Source organism: Podarcis tiliguerta, assembly GCF_965153285.1.
Source record: "Podarcis tiliguerta genome assembly, chromosome: 2".
NCBI lineage: Eukaryota > Metazoa > Chordata > Lepidosauria > Squamata > Lacertidae > Podarcis > Podarcis tiliguerta.
The window spans coordinates 99,292,656-99,319,786 of NC_139535.1; the positions used below are offsets into that span (position 1 = coordinate 99,292,656).

The 27,131-nt window shown below is 42.7% G+C and overlaps 1 protein-coding gene across 2 annotated transcripts; it reads right to left on the reverse strand.

Annotated features, from left to right (window-relative positions):
• Positions 1-2,798: 2,798 nt before the first annotated feature.
• On the reverse strand, positions 2,799-27,131 carry APOH (apolipoprotein H). Of its 2 annotated transcripts, none has more exons than XM_083427821.1 (9): positions 26,789-27,131; positions 17,664-17,776; positions 15,377-15,553; positions 10,959-11,055; positions 10,035-10,111; positions 7,678-7,866; positions 7,378-7,557; positions 5,764-5,961; positions 2,799-3,259 (listed from the first exon to the last, which is right to left on the reverse strand). In XM_083427821.1, the coding sequence occupies exons 2-9, from the start codon at positions 17,725-17,727 to the stop codon at positions 3,189-3,191; spliced, it is 1,053 nt and encodes a 350-aa protein (XP_083283947.1). In that variant the 5' UTR covers positions 17,728-17,776; positions 26,789-27,131; the 3' UTR covers positions 2,799-3,188. The 2 variants fall into 2 exon arrangements, with proteins under 2 accessions (XP_083283947.1, XP_083283946.1); XM_083427820.1 differs by lacking the exon at positions 26,789-27,131 and adding an exon at positions 23,942-24,015 and having other exon boundaries at positions 17,664-17,779.

The window sequence follows — 27,131 nt, forward strand, 5'->3', positions numbered from 1 at the left end:
CGCATCTGGAGGGCCAAAATTTCCCAACACCTCTAGTAGACACGAAGGGCCAGGGAACTACTAGTCACACCTGGGCCTAATTTCCGAAGGGATCGTGTTACTGTATTTTGATAGCTTGATTTTCAAGCACTAAAGAAGAGAACAGCCTATAAAAGGGAAGGAATTCCTGTACAGATTTATGTGACTTGATAACCTGCCTAATTTCCATCCAAGAGTGAAAAGGCAGATGTCACTATGCTCACTATAATCCAACTGCAAAAGAAAGTCGCTGTACTAAACATATGTTGCATACTGTCCCTCCAGAGGTATTGATTCTGAAAATACAATGGTTGAATATGTACAAATCCCCAATGTGATACAACTCACAATTTGAATTGTAAAAAAAGTATTCATTTAGATAGACTGTAGCTTGCTGCTTTTTTAAACCTTCCCCCCCCCCCCCATGCTCTCTTATCTTTGCAAGTACCACAGCAGGTTGCCACAAGAAGCATAAGCACAGCTTGAGGCACTCTTTCAGTTGTCTACAAAGAAAAAGGCAGGCTTCATTCATCATAATAAACTCTTGAAAACACTTCTAGTCACAGTACAATATTTCAGGGTTTCTGCAGAAACCTTTCATGTTTGAAATGTGAGTCACAAAATTCATTTCACAGCTTCAGAGCCTTTGGGGTAATAATTTTTATTCTACTTGCCAAGGGATATAATTACAAAAATACCATCATTTTACTCTGGAAGAATAGTGTTTTAAGCACTTTAATGCATCCATCTTGGAAATTGGTAAGTAGAATGAATGAGCCACCATTGGTGGGGTAAGTAGAATTCAAGAAAACCTCAAGTTTCTTGTTTGGAAAATCAATATGACAAAACCTGAATCCTGCTGTGATATAACAGCCAAATAGCATTTTGTGATATTTTGAGCCATTCCACATGCATGTTTCTTGACGTATTCTGTTTTGCAATGCATTAGTTGTGAAACAGAAAAATATTTTAAACAGTGAAAAAGCATGTGCTTGAAACCATTCTTACTAAATGCTAAAGTATTATTTACACAGTATTAGGAGTAGATTTCACTTTGTAACCCAAGCAAATCTTTAATAATAAAAAAGATACAGTTTTAGAAAGAAGTAGATTTCACCAGGGAGGTGAATTTCACCAGTGGTTGTTTGTCAGTTTGTAAATATCTAGATAATTGTTCCCTGTCTCTCCCCCCTTTCCAGATGTTCTGATTGGTACATTGTTAAGTAGCTTGATCTGCACACACTTTATTATTGTCCTTTTTCATGTTTCGTTTCTTAATCCTATTGTGTTGGCTTCTGGATACAGGAGCAATTCATAACAATTCATTGACACAAAGGTGGGGAGGCATCAGACCCACAGCACCAGCTACAGGCCTGACCAGAACTCCAGCACTTTGCTTCATTGTGGCTCAGCACCAACAGGGATCAATGGATCTTGGCCATTGTCAGAGAAGGACACCAGTTTGAATTTGCCCAATTCTCCCACCTTATTCCTTCTCGTTCAGGTCCAAAAGGCTTCAGAAATACTAGCTGATGCTATCAAGAATCTGAGCAGCATATAAATGATAGAGCCTGTTTCCCTGGGGCCATGCCTGCTATTCCATTCTAGTCACCATTCCCAGGAAATTGGGGACTGGAGGGCAATTCTGAATCTAAAGTGGGTCAAAGACAATACAGTGGTACCTCAGGTTACAGGCGCTTCAGGTTGCAGACTCTGCTAACCCAGAAATAGTACCTCGGGCTAAGAACTTTACCTCAGGATGAGAACAGAAATCGTGCGCAAGCGGCGCAGAGGCAGCAAGAGACCCCATTAGCTAAAGTGGTACCTCAGGTTAGGAACAGTTTCAGGTTACGAACGGACCTCCGGAACAAATTAAGTTCTTAACCCGAGGTACCACTGTACTGGAAAGCCCCAAGCCACATTGGATCTCACAGAGGCCTGTCTTCACATATCACTTCATCACCTTCATCACCAGTATGTGAGATTTGCATACCAGGGACTTCACTATGAATACAACTCTCCTGATTTGGCTTGTGTGCAGCACCGAGTGTATTCATGTAGGTATTTGCAGCAGTTGTGGCCTGTCTGAGGAAATAGGTGGTCCATGCATTTGCTTATTTAGCTAGCATCCTGATCAGACCAGGCTCCCAGGGACAGCAGGATCTGGAGGGGACTGGGGACTGTTTCCACATTACAGTGGTACCTTGGGTTAGGAACTTAATTCATTCTGGAGGTCCTTTCTTAACCTGAAACTGTTCTTAACCTGAGGTACCACTTTAGCTAATGGGGCCTCCCACTACCGCCAAAGCACAATTTCTGTTCTCATCCTGAAGCAAAGTTTTTAACCCAAGGTACTATTTCTGGGTTAGCGGAGTCTGTAACCTGAAGCGTCTGTAACCTGAAGCGTCTGTAACCCGAGGTACCACTGTAATCTAAAAAATAGCCAGCTGACACCTGCACAGCTCATGCTGCACCTGGGAGCATGGATAGACACACAGACAAACACTGTGAGCCTGCCACAGGTATGTCTTTCAAAATACACAGGGATGAGAGAGATCTTGTTTCAAAACCCAGATGTTTTTCTTCTAGCCCAGCTACAAGGGGCAACGATTGTCTCCACAGGCTGTGCCTCCTGGGGGAAGTTCCATTCCACAAGGCTACAGCGGATCATTCAGGTAGCAGATACCCTGATGTGCTTGTGCTGGGTGAAGTCTGGAGAAAACAGTAGTCAGCTCCCTTCGTTGTTAGCCCTTTCTAGCCCAGCTCACAAATTAACAACATTTCCATCAAGAAAATTATTTAAAGCCTAATAATGCAATATTATGTAATTACATCATACTTGAAACTGATTTGCCACAAAGAGAGATGCTGGTTACATTAACAGAGCAATCAACTATTGCTGGTTCATGCAGCTTTTCAACTATATGTTAACTGCTACATGTTTATTTCCTGTAGACAGGCTAAAAGCATGTTTCTTAAAAAGAATGAGGCCAAAATTAGCACAAGATGATGTAGCTTAAAGGCAATTTTGATAGAAAGTTGCTTTAAAGGGGTAGTTTAGAATACGCTGGTAGGGTTGTGCTTGCATTGCATGTAGGTTTTATCTAGAAGGAACTCTCTTGTACCATTCATGTGCATCTTTTTTCAAACAACACTTGGAGATATCCTCTTCAATTGATATTCTCGCATGGTGTCATGTCTGCTACATCTGTTTTCACCAAGGTTGTAAACCACCCACGTTCTATTAAAGAAAAAATGAACATTTCGTTAAGATACTTGTAACTCAAAATATGATACACATACATTCATATGCTTTGTGTACAGATGGGCAGAACAGTGATCATCAGTCCATGCAAAAGATGAAACAACTTAGTATATTAACAGGCAAAAGTATAGCATTTGTATTTTTCCAAATAAAGCTATACTAAATAAAATTATTAAGGTTTAATCATTCGGGGGGAGGGGGGGAATACTGAGATGCATCCAATGTTGCATGAGCAAAAGGCAGCTCCCCCAGACAAATTTTCCTTTCTTGTCCTCCCAGCTACAGCTTCCTATGCCCCACAAAAAGAAAGGAATTGCTGGAAATCCGGCATAGGAATTGTGCAGTGCTCACACAAAGTTCCTGATTTCAGTCGATTCCCTTCCCCACTGTAGCCCCATAAGACAGCCTGCAATGTTTGGTAGGTTCTCCCAACCCTTTGGAGAGCCTTTAGGTGGAGGAAAATAATTTATGAACAGAAGTCAGTTCAGGGAACCCATGTTTGATACAGCCCCTTGTATGTGCTTGCCACCTGAATTTGTTTATATGTTTATACATAATTTCGGGCTTTCCTCTACATGTATATTTGGGCTCAAGAACTATGCTTCTCTAATACCAGCCCTGAAGTGAAAAGAGTCAGCCAGTGTTTATGAAGTCAATTTAGGAAGAAAATAAATTAGGCAGGTGGGGAACCTAAATTCCTCTCATGCCACTTATCCAAGCTCTGTGCTAGGCAAGGATGGGAGCTGTCTCTTAGGCAGTGCTTTTTTTTTTCTTTAAAAAATGTTTAGGGGTACTCTCATTTTTACTCAAGAAAATCACCATTTTATAGTTCAAATCGGGGGAAATTAATCCAGTAAATGGACAAAAGTACAAAGATTCACAAAATGTTTAGGGGTATGTGTCCCCCCCCCCCGAAAAAACCACTGCTCTCAGGATATGAACACAACAGAAAATAACCACATTTGTCTTAATTAGATTCTTATTCACCTATATGTTAAATGCAGCATTAGATGTTTGGGCCGGAATCTAATGCAAATAACTACATCGCAAACAAAACCGTTTCCTTTTTGTCTGGGAACATTGGAATGCAATAGACTTGGGTTTTAAAAAAAATGACCAGCTCTGAGTTTATAGGACCCTCAGGATAGACCACTTGGTTGCGCTCTCATCAGTGAGCTCACCCTGCAGGGATTTGGGCCCTCGACAGATGCTCAACCACATGGGCTAACCCTTTACACTGGCTCTGTTAAGTGCAAAAAAATATATCTACAACACGGGTCCATCAGGTCAGTTCTGTAGACCGAAACCAATATCAGTACTTTTAATGCTTTGCTCTACTCCATGGGTAGGCAAACTAAGGCCCGAGGGCTGGATCTGGCCCAATCACCTTCTAAATCCGGCCCACAAACAGTCCAGGAATCAGCAAGTTTTAACATGAGTAGAATGTGTCCTTTTATTTAAAATGTATCTCTGGGTTATTTGTGGGGCCTGCCTGGTGTTTTTACATGAGTAGAATGTGTGCTTTTATTTAAAGTGCATCTCTGGGTTATTTGTGGGGCATAGGAATTCGTTCATTCCCCCCCCCAAAAAAAAAAATATAGTCCGGCCCCCCACAAGGTCTGAGGGACAGTAGACCGGCCCCCTGCTGAAAAAGTTTGCTGACCCCTGCTCTACTCCCATTGCTGTTTAGGAGAGATTAGGGACTCAGCTATACAGCTGCAAGTACAGTGGTACCTCGGGTTACAGACGCTTCAGGTTACAGACTCTGCTAACCCAGAAATAGTACCTCGGGTTAAGAACTTTGCTTCAGGATGAGAACAGAAATTGTGCTCCGGCCGCGCAGCAGCAGCGGGAGGCCCCATTAGCTAAAGTGGTGCTTCAGGTTAAGAACAGTTTCAGGTTAAGAACGGACCTCCAGAACGAATTAAGTACTTAACCCGAGGTACCACTGTAAAACGTTTTGAATGTGTTGTAAAGTGCAACATTCAATTGTGACACTAGATGGTGACTGCGAGCTAAAGCAAATTCAATGCATTTTTCAAAACGATTTTTTTTTAAAAAAAAGGCATTTTCACAACGTTTTTAACGTGTGTGTAGATTCTACCTAGGACAGAGGAACTAGGCTTGCTTGTATGGACTACACATAATCCCTCTTCTCCACTTATGAGACGTTGGTTATTCAGTCCCACTCAAAAGCATTGGACGGAGGCTGACTGTGGTTGTTTTCTTGTGTTTCAAAAATGGTATGATCGGTGCTCTGGATATTTGGAGTCTTTTCATCAACCCAAGCTTCAAATATCACCGCATCCCAATACATCACAGGAGGTGCGTAAACATAAAAATAGAGTGCCTCTTGCACTTTGCTATAGCATACTAAATTGTCAGCTGAGTAATTTGCTTCCGGTTAACACAGACCACAATAAATGATTTGTATTTATTTATTTCACAAAAAGGGGGTGGAAAACCCAGCTTGATCTTACCTTTGAAACAGGCAGGGACTGAAAGAGTGCCATCTATGCATTGAGTTGGTACAGTGTAACTGCACTGCTGTTCTTTATTTTTGCAGAAAAACCAGATGGTCTCACCATGTTTTATTCCATCCCTGAGATGGTCTTGCACCTTTAGTTTCTGCTCATTGTATAATACTGTAGCCCTTTTTACTGGTATGGCACATGGTGCTACAAGGGGGTGGGAAAGGGATACGAACAGTATGGTTGAACAAGCACATATCTTGGATCAGTCAGATGCTTCAGCCACATCATTATTCAGACAAATGACTTTAGGAATAAATCAAGCAAAATTGGCCTGATAGAGCCTCCTCGAGTAATCATTGTTATTTTCCTAGCAACCTCTTCCATCTGCATTGACAAAAGGGTTCTGTCCGTCTAGCTTTGCATACATGTTCTTAAGCAGCAGATCACGTGCAAGAAGCGATGTCTACTACTGACAACCATAAGATTACACCTATTGTAGATAACTATTACGTATCATTATAAATATACATATAATATATTTAAGGGTCTGATAAATGTTTCTAAGCCCCACTCAAAACAATGGACCACATTAATAACATCTAGCTTTGGTTTTCCCAGCAGTGATGTATGGAAGTGAGAGCTGGATCATAAAGAAAGCGGATCGCTGAAGAATTGATGCTTTTGAATTATGGTGCTTGAGAGACTCATGGACTGCAAGAAGATCAAGCCTATCCATTCTTAAGGGAATCAGCCCTGAGTGCTCACTGGAAGGACAGATCCTGAAGCTGAGGCTCCAATACTTTGGCCACCTCATGAGAAGAGAAGACTCCCTGGAAAAGACCCTGACGTTGGGAAAGATGGAGGACACAAGGTGAAGGGGACGGCAGAGGACGAGATGATTGGACAGTGTTCTCGAAGCTACCAGCATGAGTTTGACCAAACTGCGGGAGGCAGTGGAAGACAGGAGTGCCTGGCGTTCTCTGGTCCATGGGGGTCACGAAGAGTCGGACACGACTAAACGACTAAACAACAACAAGAAGCTTTGCCTATACTGCAACCCTGTTGTGTTCACGTTGTACTGTGAAATTGTTCTTGTTAAGGTAGGCACACATAACAACTTGGAAGGGGAGTCCTAATGGGCATCTATACAGAGGGTAGCTCAAGAGTTATGAGCTTACAGATGCTGAATTCATATACAGCACAACGGGCAAGACTGATTTGTATTTACAGTCTAGGTTCATTGTCTCACAACTGGCTGACTTTTATGACTGCATGAAAAATACATAAGCTTTATGACATAAAGATATCCGAAAAGCTGGGAACGGGATTCCACTAACTAATTCCGCTTGTGGAAGGCCATATGAGAATGTCCACAACAAGACTTCCCCCCCCCCTCAAATACACCCCTTCGCTCCCTGAAACTGATAGGAGCGTGCAGTTCTGCAGAATTACTAGAACAGCGCACAAAGGGAGAAGGGAAGGGATCATTCCATTTGGCAAACTGAAAAGCTTGCGTTGAGAAAACAATTGCTCTAGTGTTATGCTGAATTCCTCCCTGGGTCACTTTTTCAAAAATGAAAAGCCGCCGTATGGTTAGATACATCAGATGCTAAGTTTTACCTCTGCAAGCTGGTTTCGTTGACCAGGTTCCTGTTTTTTCACAGCTGGATTCTGAAGCCCCATCCAGTACATATGGAGGATTACAGCCATATTGCACAGATTCTTTGTATTTGTAAGTACGACGAAGAGCAAAGTTTATAAACCCATTTTCTATTTGCTCTGGATATGGACATTCTACGGCTGTGTTAGGGGGAAGAAAAAGATTGCTATGGTTTAGAGGCCATGGGGGGAAGGCAAAAAGAGAGAATTTGCATACCCAAGCAGTCTTTCAAATAGCAACATTATATTTAGAGGACTTACACCTGCATTCAGGTAGTTCACTCCAGTTTCCACTGGCCAGACATTTGGCTGTTTCGTTTCCAAACAAAGCAAGAGGTGGTAAGCACTCAAACTTGATTACGTCTTGGAAGACTGATACATTTCCAGGAACAAGTTTATGGTAAGAAAGGGCTCCAAATTCAGAAACTGGAGGCGGAGGACAAACGACAGCTGGAGGGAAAAGGGAAAAGCAAATTTATTTGACACAGTGTAAAAACTTTAGTCTTGTGCCTCTTTGGCTAAATATCTTATAAAACACTCTTGTTCTTACGGAATTCATTCTAATATGTCGGAGTATTTGCTTCACCTGTAAAAAACATCTCTTGATTAGTTAACATAAGCTAAGGTGACTGGAAAGTTTGAGTGGGCGTCTAGTGGACTTCTCTGAAAGAGAATTGTAAATGTGAAAGACCAAAACACTGCAACTGTACACCAAGTCTGCAGGCTTTCGCCCAAAACACACTGAGGCCCCCAATATATTTCTGTTCCTATACTGAAGCTCACTTTTGGATATGTTTAGCCAAAATTAGTTTCACGGATATTGTAAAAGATCAGTGGGAAATGTAGCCATTCAGGGATTAAAGGGGAGGGGACTTCAAATATACATGGGATATAATTGGTACTTCACTTAACTCACCACCAAGAGTGATGCTGATTCATTTCTTACAAAGAGAAAATTAAACAAGTGTCTTCCCCATCATTTTTTTTTAAAAAAGGTTTCTCTTTCTAAGAACTGAGAGAGAGTTCTAATACAGTTGTACCTTGGTTTTCGAACAGCTTAGTTCTCGAACGTTTTGGCTCCCGCACACCACAAACCTGGAAGCAAGTGTTTTGGTTTGCGAACTATTTTTGGAAGCCGAACGTCCGACGTGGCTTCCGCTGCTTCCGATTGGCTGCGGGAGCTTCCTGCAGCCAATCAGAAGCTGCACTTTGGTTTCCGAACATTTTGGAAGTTGAATGGACTTCCAGAACGGATTCTGTTTGACTTCCAAGGTATGACTGTACAGTACTTGAAAGCAGGCCCATGCAGAGTGGGCCCAGCCGGGTACACATTGCCTTGGCCTTGGAGGGCTAAGGAGGTTTACGCTGTCATGCCAGGGATGTTTATAACTTTATTATAACAAGACTCTCACCCCGGGCCTTAGACAAGCTCTGCACAGGCTTGCTTGAAAGCAGTGTTGCAGCTAGAGCTGAATTTCAGGGCCAAAATCAAGGGCCTTGCTGGATTCCCTCTCCCCCAATGACTACCTGTAAAGCAGTAGAAACAAGCCCTGTTAAGAGTATGGCTGGCTAGATATCGGCATGATTGCAGAAATTCATTTTATTATTTACATTTTTAAAATACACGAACCTTTTCTGCAACGAAATAGAATCAGCAATAAAAAAAATTATTCCTGTAGTCATGATGGTGCTATGATTTAGGTGAGTTTAAAATGCAAGCTGCTTGCTCAGATTATATCTCTTTTATCATTGGGAGATGTATCAGGAACACAGAAGCATATGAAAAATATGGAAATAGGGGCGGAGAAGAGATTGGGCACTTCGCAATATGTGGCTATCAAAAGTGCTGTGTGAGACCAATGGATTGAATCCAATGAAATAATTGCAGACGCAGAATGACTTCCACTCTGGGAAAAGAATTTTCCTCCTGCACACACAAACACACACAATCATCTGCAGTGAATTGAGAGGTAATCCAGAACAGATGGGGGGGGGTGTAGAAGCACTGTACAATTATCTATTTTGAGAGTATGACTCTACTGTTTTGAATGGAAAAGGTACCCATACAGTATCTATTTAAGAAATTGTACATAACCTTTCAAGACCACACAGGTTGTTCATATCATAAACACGCATGAAAAGAAAATTTCACAATTCTCTCTAAAAAGTAGCTGTATTATAGAAAATAGAACAGAAAAACAGCACCAGCTGTTAAATCATGCTTAATACCCTAGACGAACCTCAAATTAATCAGTTAAAAGTGAATGTAAAAAGCTGGGTTTTTCAGTGTGTCATTTAAAAACAATTGAGCTAAGAGCACTTCCTGTGCGAAGGGAATTCCGTCACTGAGAAGGTCTTATCTCCTGCAAGCACCAACCTGATGGACCTTGGACCTTAACCAGCGGGCCCACAAGCAAGGCCTCTACGATTAGCTAATCTGACAGGAGTTCAGGCCGTCCTTCAAATAACCAGGTTCCAAGACATCACGAGACCCAGACCTTTATCCAGGATGTCTTAACATTACACAGGTACAAAAGTTGCTACATTTGATACCCCCATGAGTAGGTCAGTCAGCCCAACACATCTTCATACACAAAACGAACCCATTTCTCACATACGTTGGCATTTGGGTAATTTTTCACTCCACTGTCCATCTGCCAGGCATTGGGCGGTTGCCTTTCCTTGAAGAATATACCTGAGAAATAAAACACATCTATAACAGCAGTTTTAAAAAATATTTTGCACTCGTGATTGACAAAAAACCCCAAAACCAGCTGGGTTGGGTATCCCACATGGAGTTTCTAATATGGCCCAGTGATGGCCTTGATTTTGGTGCTGTTTCTTTTACTTCACACTTTATAGATACTTAGAAAATTGCCAAGAGTCGCCTTTGGAGAGCCAGTGTGGTGTAGTGGTTAAGAGCGGTAGTCTCGTAATCTGGGAAACCGGGTTCACGTCTCCGCTCCTCCACCTGCAGCTGCTGGGTGACCTTGGGCCAGTCACACTTCTTTGAAGTCTCTCAGCCCTTCTCACCTCACAGAGTGTTTGTTGTGGGGGAGGAAGGGAAAGGAGAATGTTAGCTGCTTTGAGACTCCTGAAGGGGACTCCTGAAAGGCGGGATATCAAATCCAAACTCTTCTTCTTCTTCTTCTTTGAGGCTATTCTCACTTTTGCCAATTAACACCAAAATGTGTAATATAGCCTAAGCTACATATAACTCACTGAACAATTCTGTGTTAAATCAGAAGCTTACATACTCCTACACCAACAGATGGCCAAGTAAGAGCAATCTCATCCACTGGAATGAGATTCAGCAGCCCTTGCCAAGCTTTTTGACATTTGGGCATGGATATTTGTTGTAACTACACTTTATTTGTTCTTATTTCTTTTCAGACAAAATAACATAACATTCTCCAGATCCATATACAGGACCGTGGAGGTTTTAATCTTCTTGCCTATATGCTACCTGTCCCTGGCAGGGACAGCGAAAATCCATGGGATTGGAATCGCTCCTTTAAATAGAACACCGCCGCACAACTTACCCTGGACGACACGAAAACCTTATAGAACTCTGGTAGTTGAGGTCTGTATGTTCGGTCTCTCCATTTTCCAAAGGTCCAGGGTAGTAACATCTTTTTGCTGTTTTAGTATAAGACAATGTTTCATTATTTTTGTTCATTTCCAGAACAGAGGCATTCAAGTCATTCCAAAAGAGCCACTGCGTATTTTAATCACAACAATCTCTTGGGGATAGATTAGCACCCAATGAACTTAAGCGTGTGACCACGTGAAGAGTACATCAAATCCCTAAATAGTATGGACTCCTACAGAGTAAAAGTGGTAGCTCAGTGGTGGTCAGGTACCTGTTTTTGCATGTCTGAGACCCTACTGTGTTTAATTTTTGGTGCCTGCAGTTAAATTTATCAGGAAGCAGTTGATATGTAGGACTTGCCACTCTCCTGAGACCAGCGTACAATACTGGCAAAACAGAAATGATGCGTTCAAATGTTCCTAAGTTGTTCCTCTCATGCAGCTTGCAGTGCAAAAGCTGTTCCTGTCCATAGCTGTCAATTTACAGATTTGACAATAAGGGACCAGCAGCCTTGAAAATAAGGGACCAGAAGCCAAAATAAGGGACCTGCAGCCTCACCTGTTCTAGGCACTCCAGTCTTCCTGTCCTCCTGCAGGCTGGTCAAACTCATGCTGGGTAGCTACTAGAACACTGTCCAACCAACTTTGTAACCAGAGGTTCAACTGAATAGAATCTGAATCACTTTCACCACAAGGCCTATGCAGCCTCAACTTAAGATGGCTCCCTGGCCTGGCTTTGCACTGCAAAGTTTGCAGCAGCACATGCAACAAAATGGCGTCCAGCATTCAAAAAACCCCTCAGCTTGCATTAACTAGCTACACACAAGGCATGCAAGCTCCACCCCCCAGTCGTTCTTAGACTTCTTATTGGGTGAGCAACACAGCCAAGCAACACAGTTGGAGCCTCCCTCCTCCCTGGCCGGCAGGGAGGGAGGGAGAGGAGCTGCTTCCTTTGAAATTTAAGGGACATCATTTAAGGGACATCATTTAAGGGACATTTAAGGGACATCCATCAATAAGGGACAGCAGCGGGACATGGCGCTGGAATAAGGGACTGTCCCTTCAAATAAGGGACGCTTGACAGCTATGTTCCTGTCACACATCATAAAGTCACATTCAGAACTGTTTGCCTTACTTCAGCTTTGTACAAGGCTCATGTTATGAGGGACCCTCCCTTAGAAATGCTTTTAACAACCACATGGCAGGCAGAAAGCAATAGTGACAGCTTTTCCCATCTTTGCAAGGAAAGCTTTAACTATTGTTTCTGCCCGTTGCATAGCTGTTAAAAGCAATTCTCAGGAACTATTTAGAAGAGATGATCAACATATGATGGCGATAAATGGACCACTTTGTGGTCCATTGTGACTATGCTGTGAAACACAGCACAACGCTGCTTGGGTTTGTTCTACCTTGGATTCCACAGCTATTACAAATTGAGGGGATGTACCACTGAGGACTGCTTGTTGTATGGATATTTTAAAAGGTTGCATAGCTAGAGGATGTGGACAGGATTCAGACATTTCCTGCATTGGACTAAATGACCCTCGGGGTATTTTCCACTCTACAATACAGTCATACCTTGGAAGCCAAACGACTTGCGAGTTCAATGTTTTGGCTCCCAAACACTGCAAACCCAGAAGTGAGTGTTCCGATCTGTGAATGTCCTTTGGAAGCCGAATGTCCGATGTGGCTCCGCGGCTTCTAATTGCATTCAGGAAGCTCCTGCAGCCAATCAGAAGCCACGCCTTGGTTGTCAAACATTTTGGAAGTCGAATGGACCTCCAGAACGGATTTTCTTCAGCTTCCAAGGTACGACTGTACTATGATTCTTTGACCAACCACATGTATTCTTGTCTCTTTCTTGTTTTTTCTTTAAATCTCACCAAATCAGAAAAGTCCCAGCTAGTTTCCTTTCTTGGGTAAGATAGTTGCACCTTTCTTCCTGATTTTCCTAGATGTGCATTATTTTCCTTGATTTATTCAATCCAGCTTTAGGCTGGAATACAGAATACAGATAGCTTTTGGTCACCTTGAGAAATGGCCTATGCCAGGAAATGTGTGCTTGTTGAGATTTCTATCCAAACATCATCTTGCAGTAGGTTGAGTTAAAACATTTAAATATTACTTTCTTGAAACTATTATATTTAACCACATCACCATCTCTGTCTTGCCAAAGTGGTATATGCTCTGGTTATCTTGGGCTACTGCAATGTTCTCTACATGGAGCTACCTTTGAAGTTGACTCAGAAACTAAAACTAATCCAGAATGTAACAGCTAGACTTGTAACTGAGAGCAGCTGCCAGGACCATATAACACTGATCCTAAAGGATCTTCACTGGCTCCCAGTATGTTTCTGAGTGGTGTTTCTGACCCTTGAAAGCCCTAAACAGCCTTGGCCCTACATACCTGAAGGAGCATCTCCGCCCCTATTTTTCAGCCTGGACACTGAGGTCCAGCTCTGAGGACCTTCTGGCAGTTCCCTCACTGTGAGAAGTGAAGTTACAGAGAAACAGGCAGAGGGCTTTCTCGGCAGTGGTGCCCTCTCTGTGGAATGCCCTCCCATCAGATGTCAAGGACATAAAGGACTACACAACTTCTAGAAGAAATCTTAAGGCATCCTTGTATCAGTAAGTTTTTAATGTTCTCAACAGAAATTTCCCGATTTGAATCTGATCTTGTAAATTCTAAAAGAAAAACCCTTTCCAAAACTTACCGACTCCTCCTTGACTGGACGGTCAAGGAGGAGGAGGAAACAGTGGCAATGGTGAGGTGGTCCCAGGATTTTGGCCACTCAATAACCATGGCCCAATGGGAAAATTTATGGAAGATCAATTGGAAATTCACAAATTGTTACACGATTAGAGAGAACTTTCAAAAAATGCAACATCGATGGTATCTAACACCATGGAAGCTTTCAAAAATGTATAAAAATGTATCAAGTAATTGTTGGAGATGCGGAGACTCAGGAACATTCTTCCATATGTGGTGGATATGTAGGAAAATACAGGCATTCTGGGAGAGTATACATGCAGAGCTGCAAAAAATGCTAAAGATCTCTTTCAATAAAAAACCAGAGGCCTACCTCTTAGGAATAACAGATTTGGATATTCCACAAAAGAGGAAGGGTATCTTTTTATACGGCACGGCGGCAGCAAGAGTTTTGATCGCAGCAAAATGGAAGAGTAATGAAATCCCCTCTATTCAAGATTGGATCCAAAAGCTGACAGAATATGCTGAATTAGATGGTTTATCAGAAAAAATAAAGAATAAATCAAAACAGGAATTTGTTTCTAAATGGGAGGTTTTCAAAGAATATCTGAAAAATAAATATAGTAGTTTAAATTCTGTTGCAGCATTCGAGGAACTTCAGTAATAGTTTTAAGGTAGATATAAGAAATTAGATTTAATGAGAATAAGTTTAATTATAAGAAAAAATGTGTATGGGCAATAAGTAATATGAATTTGAAGTATGGAATGGACGGGAGGTCGGGTCTTTAGTGTTAAGACCAATAGATGTTTTATTGTCTGCTAGGAGTATTGTGTGTCTATGGTTGTTTTTGTGATTAGTGTATGGTTTTGTATTTGTGTTCGGTGTTTGTTTGTTTGTTTGTCTTTCTTGTTGTATAAATAAAAAACTTTATTAAAAAAAAAAAAGAAAAAAAAGTTTTTAATGTTTGACATTTTATTATGTTTTTATGTGTGGGAAGCCACCCAGAGTGCCTGGGGCAACCTAGCCAGAATGGCAGAGTATAAACAATAGAAATTATGATGGTGATGGTGATGATGTATCTACACTGATATCCAGGTGATTTCAATGCAGAAATCAGAAGCTTGAAATAGCCGTTGTGGCAAAGTGTTACCACAGCTGAGCTCTAAAACACACTCTGTGAGTATAATGTATTGCCTCTTCCAGTGTGAAGTTAATAAAATATAATTCTCATACTTTTGCTGAGGTAGTAGGGACAAGATATCAAGCATTAGAGAGAAGGGTTTCTGAAGACAGACAGTTTCTGTATACAAACTAAATACAGTGGTACCTCGGGTTAAGAACTTAATTCGTTCTGGAGGTCTTTACCTGAAACTGTTCTTAACCTGAAGCACCACTTTAGCTAACGGGGCCTCCCGCTGCTGCTGCGTCACCGGAGCACAATTTCTGTTCTCATCCTGAAGCAAAGTTCTTAACCCGAGGTAATATTTTTGAGTTGGCGGAGTCTGTAACCTGAAGCGTCTGTAACCTGAAGTGTATGTAACCCGAGGTACCACTGTACAAGGTTTGCTTTGTATTTTGTAAAATGAATAGTTCTTACTCGAATAGGTTATGGTAAGCAAAAAACCCAGCAAGACACATTATAGAAAGAATGTACTTACGTATACATCTAAATGTAACAATAGGCCATCTACCAGACCAAGGGCATGTATAGCTCCTTGAGCCTGAGTAAGGCACATAACCAGGGTTACAGTGGTATGTAATTTGCTCTCCCATATTGAATTCTTCCTTCTGTATGTCAGCAGTAGCCAATGGTATTTCAGGTGGTCTGGGACAGACTAGAAGACACAAAGTACTTTGTTTATCAGGCTTTGTATTCATTAACAGCTATAGCATCCCCATGTTTTGAAGCAACAAAATAAACAGGGAATAATAATATGAGCACATTGTGACTTTGGTTCATCACATAAAGATGGTGTAAAGGTAAAGGGACCCCTGACTATTAGGTCCAGTCGTGGCCGACTCTGGGGTTGTGGCGCTCATCTCGCTTTATTGGCCGAGGGAGCCAGTGTACAGCTTCCAGGTCATGTGGCCAGCATGACTAAGCTGCTTCTGGCGAACCAGAGCAGCGCACAGAAACGCCGTTTACCTTCCCGCCGGAGCGGTACCTATTTATCTACTTGCACTTTGATGTGCTTTCGAACTGCTAGGTTGGCAGGAGCAGGGACCGAGCAACGGGAGCTCACCCCGTCGCAGGGATTCGAACCGCCAACCTTCTGATCGGCAAGCCCTAGGCTCTGTGGTTTAACCCACAGCGCCACCTGCGTCCCATAAAGATGGTGTACTGAAGGCATAACTGGCAGCAGGACTGTGATCAATTTTAATCCCGCATCAGCCTCCATCAGTATATGAAGTTGACCCTCAGGCCCTTGACTATAGCCACCAGCTAGCACTGCTTCTTGGAGTAGTTCAAAGGAAAGAGGGGGAAAGGATATGGTTCCTCCTGCCAAAAAAACTGGAAAATTGGCAGGGAGAAGATCTACACTTGACCCATTTGCTACATGTGCTGATGGGAAAATAATTCACCAATTATTTGGCTGAAAGCTTTATCAATAAGAACGCACCGACCAAAATCACCTTTCTTTTACTGGATTCTTTGAGGGCCCACTCACAGAATTATATCTGCCCTTGTGAATATCTCCCCACCCTCTTTTCAAACATTTGATGTCCCTGAAGTCATGCCCGGTGCTATCCACTAAATAAATAAATCACAACCATGTTACAATATTTACCACTGACTTTTTATGTGACTTTTTTCTGCTTAAGGCTACATCATGGCTTGCTCTCTGAACTCTGGCCTTTTAAAAATTAATATTCGAACAATCCATTTATGATGATGCAGAAGCAGAAACAGGAAAGCTTTCAGAAATGTAGGCTTGAAATTAATACTGAACTAATTCAGTTTCCCAGATTTTGCCACACATTTATAACCTTTGCAATCAGATTTGCAAAGGGGATTTAGTTAATCCATAGTTCATGAGGCTACGGCTCTCTGACAAGTGCCAGCAGCTAAATTTTTGCTAAGAGAGGTAAAGTCAAGTTAGCTTCTGTCATATGCTGGCGTCTTTATTTTTACAACACATGCCTCACATGATATACCAGGTTAACACACCTGAACTGAATTAAATGATGGAAACAGATGCATACTAAGCAAAGCAGGTCAAATTCAGTGACTTGTTAGACTTAGATCATATTGTGACATTCCAGCATAAAAAAGACCAAGAAAGACCATTAGGTCCAGTCGTGGCCAACTCTGGGGTTGCGGCGCTCATCTCACTTTATTGGCTGAGGGAGCCGGCGTACAGCTTCTGGGTCATGTGGCCAGCATGATTAAGCTACTTCTGACGAACCAGAGCAGCACACGGAAATGCCGTTTACCTTCCCACCAGAGAGGTACCTATTTATCTACTTGCACTTTGATGCACTTTCCAACTGCTAGGTTGGCAGGAGAAGGAACCGAGCAACGGGAGCTCACCCTGTCACGGGGATTCAAACCGCCAACCTTCTGATCCTAGGCTCTGTGGTTTAACCCACAGTGCCACCCGTGTCCCTTCCAGCATGCTCCAACAGAAATTAAGGCACACTACTCTTCAGAGCATAGGAATCATCTTGCCCAGGTTAGCCCTGCCCTGCATAATCAAACCCATGATGCAGTGCACACACAGCATTTGAATGGGAATGCCCATCAACTTTGTGGAGGCCCAGTCCCCTCAAATATTTTATGGGGGGGGGTGAAGCCCTGCAGCCCCTAGGAGCTGGCTCCTATGAACACCAGGAAAAAATGGGTTATTACTTGCAAAATCTCATACTACATTACATTTCAGTCTCTAAGCTATCACAGACCGGTTTGTTTGCTTTTTGTCCTGTTAAAATATTAGAGATGCTTACCACGTCCTGCGAAGACGGTGTGGGCTAGAGCAACCGTCCAGAAGATGAGTGGGACAGGAGACATTGTAGCTTCGTTACAGGCTGCCCAAATGTGTCCAAATTCAGTCCTTTGCCTCCTAAAAATAAACAGAATGGAAGGCTAAAGATTAACTTCCCATGTTTCTTTTGATTCTCGTAAACAAAAGGAGGGGGAAAGAGGGATTCCCGAAACCTGCAGGGTAAACAGACTGAACAAGCAACGGTGCGCAGAACATTTTGCAATACTTAAGAGAAAAAAAGCCTCTCAAAGCTCCAGTTCACTCTTGTTTGGGAATCTTTTGTACACAATACCTTTCTGGACAGAATGTTTCATTACCCAATCTTTATCAGGTGTGGAGGTGGGATGGTTGAAAGGCGATACTGTAGGTTGTTTCTTCTTACCCAAGTCTTAAGACTAGCCAAGTTTGTCTTTTCTTCTCAAGAGCAAGAGTGATAATGTCACTGACCAGAGCAATATTTGCTAGTGTTGTAAGCTGGGAGAGGGTGGGTAGAGGTCATGTGTGGCTTGGCACATGATGATCCCTTTGTTAGGAGTCTAGACTCAGGCTATGCTCATATTAGTAGCTTAAAATGTTTCAGTGTTGTTTCTTTACTTGTAAGATCTGCTTCAGAGGGACTAACCACCAAAGGAAGTTATGTTGGTAGGAGCACAGAGCAAGACCTTTTTTGTGGTGGCACCCCAGGTATAGTTCCCTTCCTAGGAAAATGTGTGCCTTGGGGCACCAGTCCCCCCCCCAAAAAAACCAGTGCAGCCCCAAATTGCATGAGGTTGCAGAGGCCATTTTGACCGCTGTCTTCTCTTGAGAAAAAACAGGATGTCCCATATTTTATTCACACACGCGCGCACACACACACACACATATATGAGAATAAAACAAACTTTTCTGTTTTACAATTTAAAGTACTATTCTACATCCTTAAGATATCAATGACTTCCCTTCTATTTCCATGGTTCATTTTACATATCATAAATCCCTGCATATTTTACAAAAACTATACCATTCAGTATTCTATCATTGCATCCATCAAAACTTGTTTACACTGTTGAATTTATCTTAATGCTGCCAGCATTTTCAGCTGTACACAGGTATTCCCCATATATTCAATAAACGTTTTCCAGTCTTTAAACATATGTGCTTCTTGTTCTCTTATTCTATATGTTAAGTCTGCAAGTTGTGTATATTCAACTTAAGTTGCCATTCTTCTTGGGACAGATGTCCCACATATTCTGGGACAGTTGATAGGCATGTGTCTTCTATGTTTGAAGCAAGATGAAGGACAAGAAATAATAGGTCTTCTGTGTGGAGAAGATGGAGAAATGCTATTCAGGTGACAGAGAGAAGGCAGAATAGCTCAGCACTTACCGTGTCCAACCTGTTGAAAAGAATAAATGATGCCGGAAGGGAGCTGCAGCCCAAGGTAAGAAAAGGGTTGGTAGGGAGCAAGTATGAATTATGAATAAAATGGAGAAGGAGGAGGAGAAAGAAGAAAGAAGAAGGAGACAGTTTTACAGATCTTTTTGTGGAGGGCTTTTACAGCTCTCAAAGGGTCCAATAAACTGCCATAATGGCGGGAGACAGAATTGTGTGCTGGGGACCTGAAATCTCGGACAGATATTTCTTTCTTAGCAGGCCTCTGTTTCCTTTTCAGAAAAAAGCTCCTCCTCCTCCTCCTCTTCTTCTTTTTATAACTGTGTTGCCCCAGCCACTCTGGGCAGCTTCCAACATATATAAAAACATAATAAAATACCAAAAATTAAAAAAACCTCCCAGTACAGGGCTGCCTTCAGCTGTATATTTATTTATATCCTTGACGTCTGATGGGAGGGCGAACCACAGGGCGGGCGCCACTACCGAGAAGGCCCTCTGCCTTGTTCCCTGTTACTTCACCTCTCACAGTGAGGGAACCGCTAGAAGGCCCTTGGAGCTGGATCTCAGTGTCCGGGCTGAACAACAGGGGTGGAAATGCTCCTTCAGGTATAATCAACAATATGTGTTTTCTAAGGCAACAAAAAAATGTGACTTCATCTGGACTGAATCTGAGACCTTTTGAATGCAAAGCACATGCTCCATCAATGAGTTATGGCTCTTCACCAAAGGCTCCAACATATATGGTTAGAGTGCCCTAAACTGAAACAATTTTGGGCAGTGATAATCTCTGAAATAAGACTAATTACTGGTTATCAACTCACTTTAAAACTGAAAGAGTTTCTTCCATTCAGAGGAAAACTATTTTGATAAACACCTGGCGACATATCAACGAGACATGTCATTCTAGAAGCTAGAATGTTAATTGCCAGTTGCTGGAAGTTAAAAGAGCATCTGCCAATTTCACAGTGGTACAACCAAGTTTTGGAAAGTGCCCTAACTGGGGGTGGGGGTGGAATCACTAGCCAGATCAAAACATTATCTGGCTGACAAGATCAGATGAATAATTAGAAAAATTGCTTCCATGGCTCTGGGATACAGAAAATTTGCCAGCAATATCCAGACCACAACAAGAAAGTTGTATTTTTTAATATTAAAAAACAATGTGCGGTTCTTATAGCCTTATGAAAAGATATTGCTGTATTATTCAGTAGTTATTGCAACCCATACCTGTTTGCTGTGATTTAACAACAGGCAGAAAAATCCTAGATACCAATTATGCAATGATGGGGGTGCAGAGATACACAGCTGCTGTTCTAGCAGAACAAGTACTGTATCTGCTATGGTAGAGATGGGATGAAAAGGTTCCCTAAGGACCACTTTCCCCTCTGGACCAATCCAGTGGTGGGCAGGGCGAGAGGCAAAAGTGGGCAATGCAACAAGTGTGATGCTTCCCTTTGTACAGTAGGTTAGTTCATTCACACTCACATGTTCCTCTCTGTCCTCTTTCCAGGCAAGCAAAAAGTCAAGCCTGGTCCCAACTTCGCTGGCTGCCAATTCGTTTCGGGGCCCACTTCAAAGTGCTGGTTCTGACCTGTATAGTCTTACATGGATCAGGACCTCAACACCTTAAGGACCACCTCTCCCCATATAAACTGACCCAGACCCTGAACTGGTCATCCAAGGCCCTTCTCTATCTACCCCCTCCTTGAGAGGTTGGGAGGGTGGCAACACAAGAACGGGTCTTTTTTGGAATGGCTCCCTGTCTGTGGAATGCACTCCCCAGAGAGACTCGCCTGGCGCCATCAGTACAATGTACACCAGACAAAAACATTCATCTTTACCCAGGCCTTTGGCCATTATCTGTGGCCAGTTAGAGCTGTGGGTGGGGGACTGTTGTTGTGATTATTTTATTAATATGCTGTCTGTTATTATGTTTTATTATAGTGCTCCATAAAATGTGATCTTTTGATAAAGTGTATAATAATAATAATAATAATAATAATACCCCGCCTATCTGGCTGAGTTTCCCCAGCCACTCTGGGCAGCTCCCAACAGAATATTAAAAACACAATAAAACATCAAACATAAAAACTTCCCTAAACAGAGCTGCCTTCACATGTCTTCTAAAAGTCAGCTACAGTAGAACCTCAGTTGTCAAATGCTTCAAAAGTCAAACATTTCGGCTTTCGAAAGCTGACAACCCAGAAGTGAATGCTTTCATTTTCAAATGCGCCTTGGAAGTTGAATGGCTTCCGAGGTGTGTTTCTCCATTTTTTCAATGGATTTTGCCAACTGGCAATTGCGCCTCGGTTGTCGAACGTTTCGGAAGTTGAACTGTCTTCCAGAACGGATGATGTTTGACAGCCTAGGTTCCGCGGTAGTTGTTTATTTCCTTGATGTGTGAAGAGAGGGTGTTCCACAGGGCGGGTGCCACTGCCGAGAAGGCCCTCTGCCTGGTTCCCTGTAACCTCACTTCTCACAATGAGGGAACCTCCAGAAGGCCCTCAGAGCTGGACCTCAGTGTCCAGGCTGAACAATGAGGGCAGAGATGCTCCTTCAATTCAAAGATACAGATTTTTCTCTGTATAAGCAAACCATCCACATTGTATATCATTCTGATTTTAACATTTTAAAATGTTTATACTTTTTTATATGTAAAAAAATAAAGATTATACTGCACGATTTTTTTTATATGTAAAAAAAAATAAAGATTATACTGCACGATTTTTGCCATTGGACACGTCTTATGTAATTTCTTATCCTTGCCCAAGAAAAACTGCAGGAACATTACTCTGCTGCTTTCATACTGGTTTTCCCAAAGTGTGTTTCTAAAAAGTCTGAGGTTCTGCCAAGTGTAATTAAGGGAAACCAAGATGGCTTGGCTCATACAAACTTACTTGCATTAGAGGCTCTAGGAATATTGATAAAAGACAAAGCCAGGTTCTGTGGCATGTTTGTTTAAGATCCTTAAAGAGCAGGATTTCAAAGAAATGAAAATCAAATCAAAAACCGAGGCTTATCATGCTGAATACAGTCAGTATTAATAAATGCATCACATGGGTGGGAGCGCACACTACCTATCAATTGTTCAGGATTTCCTGAGTTACCTTTAATCCGCTCTGATGCAATGCCTGTATACTCAGAAGTAAAACCCCCGCTGGATTCAATGGGATTGACTTCCAAGTAGCATGCTGCATTTTACCGTTGGCTCATCTAGCAGGGCATTGTCTACCAATTACAGTGGTACCTCAGGTTACATACACTTCAGGTTACAGACTCTGCTAACCCAGAAATAGTGCTTCAGGTTAAGAACTTCGCTTCAGCATGAGAACAGAAATCGTGCTCCGATGGCATGGCAGCAGCAGGAGGCCCCATTAGCTAAAGTGGTGCTTCAGGTTAAGAACAGTTTCAGGTTAAGTACGGACCTCCAGAACGAATTAAGTACTTAACCTGAGGTACCACTGTATCTGGGTCCTGCTACAAATGTCAGGAGTGCCTGCAGGAGCTAGGCCCTGTGACTGGTAGGGCCTCGCAGGACTGGGGCCTTCCTGAGTTTGGCCTGGAAGGGCAAGGTGTGGCCGCACAGGTGAGGCTTGACCGAAGACTGGTAGCCATAGCTGTCAACGTTTTCCTTTTTTTTTTGAGGGAAATTCCCTCATTCCAAATAGGATTCCTCGCAAGAAAAGGGAAAAGTTGACAGCTATGCTTGTAGCACCTGGTGGCAAGGGCTGGGAGGGGTATATAAGGCCAGCATTTCCCTCTGGCTCTTTGCTACAGCAATGTGCTACCCACCCTAGCTGTGCTTTGGCTTCCTGACTCCTGGTATCCTGACCCCTGGACTGCTGACCCTGGACTGCTGATTCCCACTTCCTGACCTCTATCCTGGCCCTGACGTACCAAGCCAGGACTCCAACTGCCTGTAACTCGGACCGTGACAACAAAACATCCTGCTTATTGGAGATGTCAGGTATTAGACCATGGACTTTTGGGATGCAATGCGCCTGCTGCACTCTTTTGAGCTATGGCCCCAAGTGAAAGAAGGGCAACAGCCTTAGGTCTCTTAACTCAACCTACATACAGCAAAAGAGGAGGCTTTTGAACACTGAAAAATAATCTTGCATTTTCATGTTCTAAAGTCAGCCCAGTATCACCTCTAGCCTGTGTCTCACCTTTTATCTCAAGACATTAGGATCTAGGCACTCTGGATTTTTATTTTTTATTTTATATGTCTTTCTGATGTGTTTTTAAATCAGACACAAGGAATTCCAGCAGCTTTCTCACTTTACTTAGTAACCATATGAGCACTTCTGAACATGATCACCAGAGGGCGCAAGATACTCTAGAAAACTAAAAGCAGTCTTAATTTACTGTACTTTCTTTTTAAAGGTTTCCTACAGAAAAACCTTTCAGAGTCGATGGCCCATTAGCTGGCCCCTAAATGCTTAATACTCCATTTTCTTCCCTTCCGCTTTATACTGGGAAGAGAAATTAAATTATAATTGGTCAAATTCTACCGAGAAGAGGTATCAAATAATCTCTTGGTCTTCTAAGGAGCAAGGCTCTGGTTTTGTGGTTTTTGTTACAGAGTAGTATAGCTACGCATCTTGAAATTTCCCACCATTCACAGGGGCATAACTGCAGCATGCCCTTCAATATGTAATACTTTCCTGCAATACCTGTCCCAGGGCCTGTATTAGCTTGTTGGAGCCACCATGCTCTCCTTTGGGATGAATGGATTTTAATAAATTAAAATAAAATTGGGGGGCAGGCAAAGTGCCTAACCAACTGCACTGGCTCCTGGTGGAGTACGGGGTCAGGTTTAAGGTGGTTTTGACCTTTAAAGCCCTATGCGGCCTAGGAACCACGTACCTACGGGACCGCCGCTCCTGGTCCCTGCAGAGTAACTTAAGGTCCACAAATGACAACATTTTGGAGGTCCCAGATCGCAAGGTGGTTAGATTAGTCTCAACTAGGGCCCTGGCCTTTCAGTACTGGCCCTGACCTGGTGGAACACTCTGTCACAAGAGACTAGGGCCCTGCGGGTCTTGACATCTTTCCGCAGGGCCTGCAACACAGAGCTGTTCCGCCTTGCCTTTGGTTTGGACTCAGTCTGACCTTTCTGTTTCCCTCCCCTTACAGTTTTGATTTAGGAGCTACTTTTAAAATGAGGCTGCATTTTAAATTACGTTTTAACCTGTATTTTAAATTGAGTTTCTCCCCCATTATGTATTTATTGTAATTTTACTGGTGTTAGCCGCCCTGAGCCCAGCTCTGGCCGGGGAGGGCGGAGTATAAATAAAATTTGTTGTTGTTGTTGTTGTTACTACTAAGTGTGTCCAACAACCCTTAGGGGCAGAACCCGCAGGCAAGCAGGCCCCACACACATTCACCCCCTGCTACCATTTTGATTACAATGCAATGCACTCTTAAAGGGGAATTAAAATGGTAACAGGTCAAGTCTAGCCACATGGGAACGGACCTTCAGGTGTCTTCTAAAGGTTGTTTAGTTACTTATCTCCTTGGCTCGGGGGTCACATTACTCCATACCCTCCAACATTTCTCTGATGAAAATACAGTCATACCTCTTCTTGTGAATGCTTCATGTTGCGTTTTTTCGGGTTAAGAATGCGGCAAACCCGGAAGTATTTACTTCTGGGTTTCGCTGCGCGCGCATGCGCAAGAACATTCTGCACAGTTCACACATGCACAGAAGCGTTCTGCAGGGTTTGTGCATGCGCAGAAGTGCTCTATCATGCTTCGCACATGTGCAGAAGCGCCGTTCTGGTTGCAGACTTTTCGGGGTGCGGACTGCACCCCAGAACGGATCGTGTCTGCAACCAGAGGGTACCACTGTATAGGAAAGCAGGACATTCCAGGATCAAATAAAAAACCGGAATGGCTTCTGTAAATCCAGGACTGTCCCTGGAAAACAGGGACGCTTGGAGGGTCTGCTATTCTACCCACAACAGCCTGTTTTAGGAGCAGTCCCCTAGCTTCCCTGTCATGTTTGGAATTCTACCTGCAACATAGCAGGGTTTCTGCTAGATTCTGCTGGCATAACTAGAGTCTAGGATTGCTCTTAGGAACATGCTGATAACTCATTAGCAGTATTAATTGCAAAGGAAATGTTCAAATGTATATTATCCATAAAAATAATAAAAAACTCTTTCCAGTAAATGCAAATGAATAATTAAGAAGAGATTATGTGCTTCATAGTATATGGTTACCCCTGGCAAAGCATCAGCAAACCAATTGAGCTAAAGATAAAGTGTATTTCTTTTTCTCTCCGCAAGGTATTATTTGGAGGGTATCGTGTAATTATACATGACATCTAAGTCTCTGATCTAAAGTACAAAGATAAATTTAGCCCATTTAATTTAATCCATGTAAGGCATGTTTTGAACTATCCTGAGCACTCCTGCCTCAACAGTAAAAAGAGAAGCTACTCTCTCGCCCCAAGAAGGATAGCATTGCTTTTACTCTTTATAGCAGGTGATTACATACATTCAGGTACGAATTCTGTGGTTTTATGAAACACCCCAGTGTTGTTATTGTTGTTTCTTAACTACAAAAGCCGTGAAGGTACCAATTATTTGCAGATGGAAACTCTAGGCCAGGCTTCCTTCACCTCGGCCCTCCAGATTTTTTTTGGCCTACAACTCCCATGATCCCTAGCTAGCAGGACCAGTGGTCAGGGATGATGGGAATTGTAGTCTCAAAACATCTGGAGGGCCGATGTTGAGGAAGCTTGCTCTAGGCCTCCAAATAAAAATGAAACCAGTGCCCAGATATTGGCTTGGAGGGCTCTTCCTGAATACTGAAAGCAGAAGCCAACTTTCCCCACCTCACCCCCCAAAATGCCTCTCCAGAGGGTTGGGGAAACCTCTTGAGAAACACTGGATGTGGATGGTTGTGGAAGGTCAACCCAAAAGCAAATTGACAACATGTTTTTGTTTTTCCTGAGGATTGCAAGTCAGGGTCCACAACTCATTACATTTCGTTGACCATTTGGATGAGCAATAGCATTGTTTTGCTGTTTGAGGAGAAACAGCACCTGTGGAGAAATGCCAGATATGTGTTTGTGTTTGGAAAGAAGGGGAGAAATGACTCCTGTGTCCTCTGTGACAAGAGTTTGAGGCCTTGTACAGTGGTACCTTGGGTTAAGTACTTAATTCGTTTCTGAGGTCCTTTCTTAACCTGAAACTGTTCTTAACCTGAAGCACCACATTAGCTAATGGGGCCTCCTGCTGCCGTCGCGCCGCCGGAGCACGATTTCTGTTCTCATCCTGAAGCAAAGTTCTTAACCTGAGGTAATATTTCTGGGTTAGTGGAGTCTGTAACCTGAAGCGTATGTAACCTGAAGCGTATGTAACCTGAGGTACCATTGTACTGTTAAGATGTCACAAGCCCATGCAACAAACAGCAGTTCTTGGCAAAACTTTCTTAGGCAGGGCCTGGTTCAGATAAATTCAGTCTGAGGAGTCTGGAGTTAGCTGAAAGTCAAAGAGACAGTTGTGATTTTGACAGTTGAGGATTTGGTGGGAATAAAGGTGCTGAGGAGGAAAGTGTGAAGAATAAGACTAGATAATAGCTGAGGGGGGAATTGAGGCCTGCATATTAACACCCAGCGTGTTATTTATACTTGTCTGGGGAAGTTCAGGGAAGGTTGCCAGTGGCTGAGTTAGTCTGAGATGCTGCCCTATATAAAGATATTACCAGAGTGAGGTTACACAAGTGAGCTAAACTGTCCAAGCAGCCAGAAGTTCAACCAGGGGATCCTTGGGATACAGAGGCAGATTGTTCTCCGTAGCTGGACAGATTTGTAGGAATAATTGGCTGGGGTGGAGGCTTGAGGAATTTGGCCTGAGGTAAAAGTCATTTAGAGGCTACTGTCAACAACAGAGTCCCTTGAGTCATCAGAACCTTTGAGACTCCAAGCTGTATCGATATTTCCTTATGTAAATAGTATCCCTTTAGTAAACCTTTGATTTAGTTTGAAATACACGCTATCTCTAGTGTTGGTGTCCATCTTATGCCTAAGCCTACCACGCATGCTACT

What these genes read in the sequence shown, in the direction of transcription:
- APOH (XM_083427820.1), bottom strand. Translation starts at nt 24,000, where the DNA reads ATGTTGTCATTTGTGGACCTTAAGTTACTCTGCAGGGACCAGGAGCGG. An exon ending in CAGGAGCGGCGGTCCCGTAG is followed by an intron (nt 17,780 to 23,941) that starts GTACGTGGTTCC and finishes GTTTATTTTTAG; the next exon opens with GAGGCAAAGGACTGAATTTG. An exon ending in TGTTACATTTAGATGTATAC is followed by an intron (nt 11,056 to 15,376) that starts GTAAGTACATTC and finishes ATACTAAAACAG; the next exon opens with CAAAAAGATGTTACTACCCT.